The sequence below is a fragment of the Periplaneta americana genome, chromosome 7, assembly GCF_040183065.1.
Source record: "Periplaneta americana isolate PAMFEO1 chromosome 7, P.americana_PAMFEO1_priV1, whole genome shotgun sequence".
Classification (NCBI taxonomy): domain Eukaryota; kingdom Metazoa; phylum Arthropoda; class Insecta; order Blattodea; family Blattidae; genus Periplaneta; species Periplaneta americana.
The window spans coordinates 137,448,291-137,456,210 of record NC_091123.1 but is presented as its reverse complement, the minus strand read 5'-3'; the positions used below and the strand labels follow the sequence as shown (position 1 = coordinate 137,456,210).

Here is a 7,920-nt window from a genome sequence, read left to right as displayed (position 1 = left end):
CTGATAATACTATATTACAAAATTTCCTATTTTATCTGGAGGTTCTGCATCCTTAATTTGAAATTGTAAAATTTTTGAGTCAGTGAATACTAATACTGGGCAAATATGCAAACCATAGCTTGTGGGAGCAGTAGTTGTGTGTTGTGCTGACCATTATGGAGTTTTCCAATGTGTAGGTCTACCTGTCTTTAGTTTCACTCCAAAGATAAGTGCACAGCACATAAAATAATCTTCTCACGGAATTTATCGTACTCGTTAAATGTGAGCTGCTAGACACATTTTCACTCAGGGACACCAAGACTCAAAGGGCTATCATAGCACCCCATACCTACTTATGTGCCACCCACTCCATACGAATATAAAAAATGAAGTTAATTTTTTTCCTTTTTTCAGGATTCTATCAGTCCTATAATAATTATATTACTTTAATAAGTTATATTCAGTTCACGATTTTTCCTTAGAATTTGTTTCACAATATCTCTTATCACTGCATAAAATAATAATATTGAAGTGATAGTTTATTTAATCTTTATAGACGTTTAACTTCATCTTGTTCCTGTTTCGCATCTAGGTATTGTGCAAACTGAAAACTAGCACAGAGCTGAGAGGTCCCGGGTTCGATTCCCGGTGGTGGAACGAATTTTTCTCGATTAAATGGTGATAATACACATTGGCTACTTCATAGTAGTCGTGTAATATTCAGTGAGGTGGACGAGACCTCATATATAATGAATATGTGATGATGTATTAACTGTTAGCAGTTGTCACAAACTGTTGTTGAATATGGCCATGAAGTCATTTAAATATGCGCTCCTGCATACATGACTTACATATGTCTAAATGCAGGTAGTAGGCCGTAAGCATTACAATGAGAAAAGTTCAACCGGCACTGTGGATCGTGTCCCGGCATAGCTCAGTTGGAAAGAGCCCTCAGCGTGCAGATTCCCGGTGCCGGAACGAATTTTTCTCGATTAAATAAATGGTGATAATACATATTGGCTACTTCATAGTAGTCTTGTAATATTCAGTGAGGTAGACAAGACCTCACATATATATATAATGAATATGTGATAATTAATGGTATTTGTGAATTTAAAAATGATGTTCTAATAATATTATTGTTATTGTAAACACAACATCATGTTTATGTTTTAGTACTGCTATTGCATGTAGGACATATGGGCGAATCCAGAAATGCATATAGAGTGTTAGTTGGGAGACCCGAGCGAAACCTTTGGGGAGGCCGAGATGTGGATGGGAGGATAATATTAAAATGGATTTGAAGGAGGTGGGATATGATGATAGGGACTGGATTAATCTTACACAGGATAGGGACCAATGGCGGGCTTATGTGAGGGCGGCAATGAATCTGCGAGTTTCTTAAAAGCCATTTGTAAGTAAGTAAATAAATATTAATTTTACTTATCTCGTATTTCAATGGCATAACTTTAATCTCAAATCGTCCTTGAAGACTAACTTTCTTGGCGTCATGTTCGATAAGGATCTTAGTTGGCCTTTTCATATTGATGACCTTTATAATGCTTTCGACCCAATAAGGGGGGCAAAGGCTAATTGGGATTTCCCTGTCTCTGATGGGGTCAAAAACCCTGATGGAACTGATATTTAACCCTTGGGGTGAATTTCGGTGAAGTCCGGAGGGCCTAATTAGTCAAATCCACTCTCCTCACCTCCACGCTGGGGCCCCCTGGGATCTTTCAAGATGCGAAAGAGAGAGTGGTGTGCGGAAAGCAATGGGAAGCTTCCGCATTTTTCTACATCCCAAGAAGATAACTTATAAAAAATATGGCATGATGAGTCTTTCCCTGGTAAAAAATTCCGGACGTAAACTATCCCCCCAATCGGATGTCCGGGTGGGGGATACTGGGGAGAGACAAATCATGACAGAAACTAATGAGGAGAAGAAAAGAAGACCGACGACTACAACATGGATTTTAGAGGCTCCACTGCTATCAAGTAAGTTGGAAAATTATGAAGGAAACAATGAGAAGAAACAGAGTGGATGTGATGGGAATATAAGGAGTGAGGTGGGAAAATAGTGGTGAGATGATGAGTGATGAATAGGGTCGGAAGTTGATGAAATATCGTATTTTTTCTGAGACATCATAGACAATGTAGAATACAATATAAACTTGTTTCACTTCAATGCAAACCAATACAATCTACTTTTATTTTTATTTGCATTTTTCGGTCTTTATTTTATTGTTTACTGGTCATGTTTTAGGAAATGCTCTTGTTTTTGTTGCATTATTGCCCTTTCCTTCTTTTCTTATGGCGTAATTGGTTGAGGTTTTCTCTGTGGTTTTCCATCAGTCTATAGAGAGCAAATGCTTGGTCTGACTAGATGATAATAGCAGTTGATAAAGCGTCGTAAAATAATACACGAGAAAAGATTACTAGCACATGGGTTCAAAACTGAAAATTTACTTCGTTATTATTGAATTACCGGTATTACATTTGTTAGAAGATTTCAATATTATGTTAGTCTATAAAATTGACAATTTCTAATAACGCTGTAGGAGGGAGATGACTGTTCGTAAAACAGAAATGCACTTATAAATGCATCACACAAGTATTTTGACACTTTACTTAATGTGTTTGAAATTTGTTCCAGTAAACATAACAAGCATCTTTTGAATACTTTCTCCAATAAAGCATTATGCTTAGTAAACATATAGTACATACGTGACCAACATGCTTTCAATGTTGTCAATAACATCATTACACATTAATAATTTTTATGGAATAATTTACATACTTCCGAAGAATGCTTTCCAATTGGGACCACATTTATAATTTCATATTTCCACTTACCGACTCTGTGACGCAGTTACTAACATTTTGATTACTGACACTCAATTGCACAGATAAATTTTCATATAGGTACTTTAATACGCACATTAGTTTGTGACACACCCCCAAAATTAACCAATAAAATGTGCATAAACATTGCATTGATAATAATCCACCTGCTATCTTTTTTTAAAGTATCTATGTTCATCAAACGTATTAATTTTGTCCATTTTCAATCACTTAATTTGTTGCTGCTCAAATCTCTGAACGTACTTCTGCCATCTATTAGCAGGGTCAATCCTTGTTGAGGAATAAGATTATGTAATCGTTCCGATAAACCTGGAAATATCCTTGTTTTAAGAGATATTTGTTTCGGAGGTATTCTTGCACATTGTCTTTTGTGTCTCTAGAAAGATACAAATCGTTTAATACACACAACTGAATGCTTTGTTGGCGTGCAGACATTTCGTGCTATACAAGTAGCTCTAGCCACATAACTTATCCTTTTCAGTTGGAAATTTGAGAACTGTAACATAACACTCTCACTTATAGCACTCTGGTACACACAGGCACACAACATTTAGGAGCCATGTGTAAATAAAAGAATACGGATAAATTAATTTCATTTTTTAAATAAAAGTCCAAACTTCCTTTATTTCGGTTCCCAGAATTTATTTTTCTTTGCGATTATACCTATAGACTATTAGAAGTAACCGTTACTACGTAGTACTACATCTTTTGATTCCCTTTTAGACTTTACTTTTATGATTCATTTATTGTTAATAGTTTGGTGACGTACATGTTGTCATGCTACTGTCCATCCGAGTGGTTATGTCGCAGGGTCGTCAAAATGGAGAAAATCACATGACAATTACATAACGGGCCCTTTTGTTTAAATTATTTTAAATAATTGTATAATATTACGTAAACTTTCAATTCCGTGCAGAAAATATTTGCTGAAAAGAGCCTAATATCTCAGCTACTATAGTCCCGTCGCTCTAATTTCCGGCAGCCAATCACATTGCAGGTCGGCTACGTTTAAATGTGTGCGTCTTGTGATTCACTGATGAAGACGTTATTCATTTCTTAAGGCTCGATAAATACTTAATATAATCGCCCGCCATTTTGGCTCTTTCGTTGGCGTTCGCAGACGTTATTTGCCGAGCAATTATTTGCTGAATTACAGTGCGTTTGATTTATTATCATAGGAGCTACGACATGATAATGTTTAACTGTGTGGCAAATAGATTCCTCGTATGGTAGCTCGGCAACGAAAGAACAAAAATGGCGAACGATACTACCTACCTAGACTTTATAGAGCCTTCACTTCCTAAGACGTAAGCAAAGGGGAGGAGTCACGCCGGGAATAACAATGTCGCGACTATAGCTCTTACAGAGAGGACAGGAGAAACGAGTGGGGCAAACCGAGATGCGACATAACCATTTGGCTGGACAGTACCTATTTATCCTCTTCACAGTTAGCAATCAGAGTGTTACGAAGATTTCACTCAGAATTTTCTGCCTTTTAGTTCGACATGGCAAGCTGATGGTGGACGCTGCCACTCAGACCGCGAGGAGCAACTTTTTGGTCGACTGTGAGAGACGGTATGCTGACTGGGAGGCAAGGGTCAACAAGGAGAGTTGTCGGAGGATAAAACAGCTAGAATATGCATTGTATTGCTCCCAATCCGAATACTACAATGGTACAGTAATTGTTTACATCCTATCGTAGTGGTGCTTTCATCTATGACAAACAGAGTCTGTGGTTACCCAGAGTAGCACAGTCAGTCAGCTGTCATTGTTATTCCATTTCAACACGCTTGGGCCAGGAATATTTAAAGTAAAACTCGATAAAATTTAGGCCAGTATCCGTGGCCCTTAAAATTAAAAATAATCGATTCTGATTTAAGTACAACTGTATACTGCAAATAGCGTGTGCTGGAATAACAATGGCTGATTTGTCGGCATTTCTTACGCAAAGAATTGCTGTACTCTGGATATCTAAGCACTCTGTAGATAGGTTCAGGGGACTTGAATTCTTACTGGTGGTGAACAGGGCATTTATCGAGTGGTATCGTTCAGCCAGTTCACACCAGTTGTCTGATCCACTTGTTAAATTTGTCGCAGTTCGTAGAACCTGTTCTTAAATGTTTGAAGTTAAAACAAATTAGGTTCTTGACAGGAAGAACATTAATTTAACATTTTAACATGAAATTCACTAGCTTTTTAATATGGCAGTAAATATAATCATACGTCTTATTTATGCCGCTAAGTCCTGAAAATATGCTACATTACAAGCTCAATAGTCTATTACAACGTTTTTGAAGTGGGGACCACTTTTTAAAGTCAGAACAGTTCTGCGGACCACCTTACTCTTGTTCCCTTCGAAAGGAAATTTATAATTTTCGTAGCATATTTTAATATCAGTATACTTATATTTTAAAACTGAATTAAGATTCGGTACTTTGGTCCTCTGTTATGAATTCGGGTGGTCCCTGGCTGGGTTACAGGTGCGGCACCAGATGTGCAGGGAAAAGATGTCGAGAAACACCACGTATATAGTTTTTTAAATCCCTCTTTTGTTGCTGAGAGTAGAGTGGGAAGTCGATAGAGGGGTAGGGTAATAAATTTCATAAAATGTCTGTACTGGGAGAAAAAGTGAAATTCGATTGCCATGTGTCATTTCCAGACTCTGAGATTTTAAGCTACAGTGTGATACGTAATTCGTTCGAATTTTATTTTTTCTTCTGTTTTTTTTGAAGGACCACAAGGGCAGACCTCGAGGACCATAGGTGGTCCGCGGACCATAGTATGAGAAACGCTGGTCTATTATATACAGGAACGCCTAAAATGTGCGAAAACATGTAAAATTAATTTTGAACATTCGTCATTACAGTCGTTTAAAACATGTATAAAATGATTTTACATCACTAGCAAATGGACAGTAAAATATGCAGTTCCATATGAATCCTCGCCCTATTAATATGCCATTCAATGAAAGCCTGTGAATGTAGTTTATTTTGCTTCTTGCAGGCTACCCAGGACCATTGGAGGTCAAGTATGTTATCCCGCCAGATGAAGTGCCAGCACCAGCACCAGCAGCACCAGCACCAGCAGCAGAAGCACCAGCACCAGCAGCAGCACCAGAACCAGCAGCAGCAGCACCAGCACCAGCACCAGCAGTAGAAGAAGATGATGAAGAGGAAACAACGAGTTGTTGCTGCTCATGTCTGAGATATATATTTTGTAGACTTTTTAGGCGTAGGTAGTTATAAATTGTATGTCTAAGAGCCATTTTCAGATAGATCCACCTCAGTGTGTTCCTATATTTCCCTCCCCACTTGTTCAAAATTGAGCAATTCTGTTGGGTGTAGTAATAACTAATATGCACTCCTTAATGTTAGCAACCACTAAATCTTTTATTTTGTTTGGCTGCCTTTTTCTTTATGTGCTAAAATGTCTGAATCTCACGCTCTGTCCCTTGGTTCCATTCAATGTTGTGACGATGAAGCACGTGTGGTTGCATTTTCCATTTAATTGTTTCGTTTTCCGATAGGTAGATCATGTGATGAACTATAGTGCCTTGCACTTTTTTTCATGATTTCTAGTCCAATTTTTTTAATAATCTCGTATTTAAGGTGTTGCAGCAACGATATTTCCACATAGAAAAAAAAATAATCATCAAATAGGAAGAAATTCAAATTATACAACCCCTTCCCTTAAAAATAGGATTTACACGTATCGGAAATAGTCTATGTCGTGTGTATGGATGGAGATGGATGCGTATCGGTTCATGTGAAGATTATAAAGAAATCCTGTTCCAAAAGTGGGTTACACTATTAAATACTTAGGCCAGTATAATTGATTCTATGAGAATATCAATTCTGTCCCAGAGGGGGATGGAGATGGGAGTCACTACTCAAAAGTGGAAATTAAAAGATTATATTACACACAGATGGTGGGTAGCTGTGTAAATGTTTTCGGAAATCACAGCGCACCTAACTTTAAGGTGAGTAGAAGAAAATATATTTTTAATAAAATTTATTTTATTTTTCTTTGAGAAACTGAAAGGGGTGAACTATCTGATTATGGCTCCTAAGTCACTTCATTGTAAAAACCAATAGACAGAAGCAGCAATTTATAGTAGTGGTAATAGTATGGTGGAAGCAGTACTAGTAGTAGTAGTAGTAGTAGTAGTAGTAGTAGTAGTAGTAGTAGTAGTAGTGGTGGTGGTAGTAGTAGTAGTAGTAGTGGTGGTAGTAGTAGTAGTAGTAGTAGTAGTAGTGGTGGTAGTAGTAGTAGTAGTAGTAGTAGCAGCAGTAGTGCCACTGGTGGTAGCAGCAGCAGCAGCAGCCAATCAATATTTTGTGTACAAGGTGCGGGTAACGTTATGTAACAATCAATGATCATACTTAAAATATTAATACAATAACCCTTTAGATCATAGAAACGCAAATAATTTGTTTATTTATTTATTTGTTTATATATTTTTCTGTCTGTTTATCTACGTTTGTCTGTTGTCTGTCTGCCTCATTATGTATTTATTTATTTATATATTTTTATTTTTATTAATTTATTTATATCTTTATTTCTTACTTTATATATACATATTTATTTATATATGTATTTATTTATACATATTTATATAGTTCTTTATTTATTGTATATTTATAAATTTATTTACTTGGCTAGATAGATAGATAGATAGATAGATAGATAGATAGATAGATAGATAGATAGATAGATAGATAGATAGATAGATAGATAGATAGATAGATAGATAGATAGATAGATAGATAGATAGATAGATAGATAGATAGATAGATAGATAGATAGATAGATAGATAGATAGATAGATAGATAGATAGATAGATAGATAGATAGATAGATAGATAGATAGATAGATAGATAGATAGATAGATAGATAGATAGATAGATAGATAGATAGATAGATAGATAGATAGATAGATAGATAGATAGATAGATAGATAGATAGATAGATAGATAGATAGATAGATAGATAGATAGATAGATAGATAGATAGATAGATAGATAGATAGATAGATAGATAGATAGATAGATAGATAGATAGATAGATAGATAGATAGA

At 36.1% G+C, this 7,920-nt stretch overlaps 1 protein-coding gene across 1 annotated transcript; it reads left to right on the top strand.

Moving 5' to 3' along the window:
- The first annotated feature begins 1,115 nt into the window (after window positions 1-1,115).
- On the top strand, window positions 1,116-7,558 carry LOC138703470 (uncharacterized). The gene is made up of 3 exons (XM_069831348.1): window positions 1,116-1,974; window positions 4,341-4,514; window positions 5,845-7,558. Exons 1-3 carry the CDS (start codon window positions 1,752-1,754, stop codon window positions 6,078-6,080), a joined length of 633 nt encoding a protein of 210 aa, XP_069687449.1. The 5' UTR covers window positions 1,116-1,751; the 3' UTR covers window positions 6,081-7,558.
- Window positions 7,559-7,920: the final 362 nt, after the last annotated feature.

Bases quoted from the DNA above. Each gene is read 5' to 3' on its own strand.
- LOC138703470 (XM_069831348.1), top strand. From the start codon at position 1,752: ATGGGAAGCTTCCGCATTTTTCTACATCCCAAGAAGATAACTTATAAA. The intron at 1,975-4,340 runs GTAAGTTGGAAA...TCTGCCTTTTAG, and splicing joins AGAGGCTCCACTGCTATCAA to TTCGACATGGCAAGCTGATG. The intron at 4,515-5,844 runs GTACAGTAATTG...TGCTTCTTGCAG, and splicing joins CCAATCCGAATACTACAATG to GCTACCCAGGACCATTGGAG.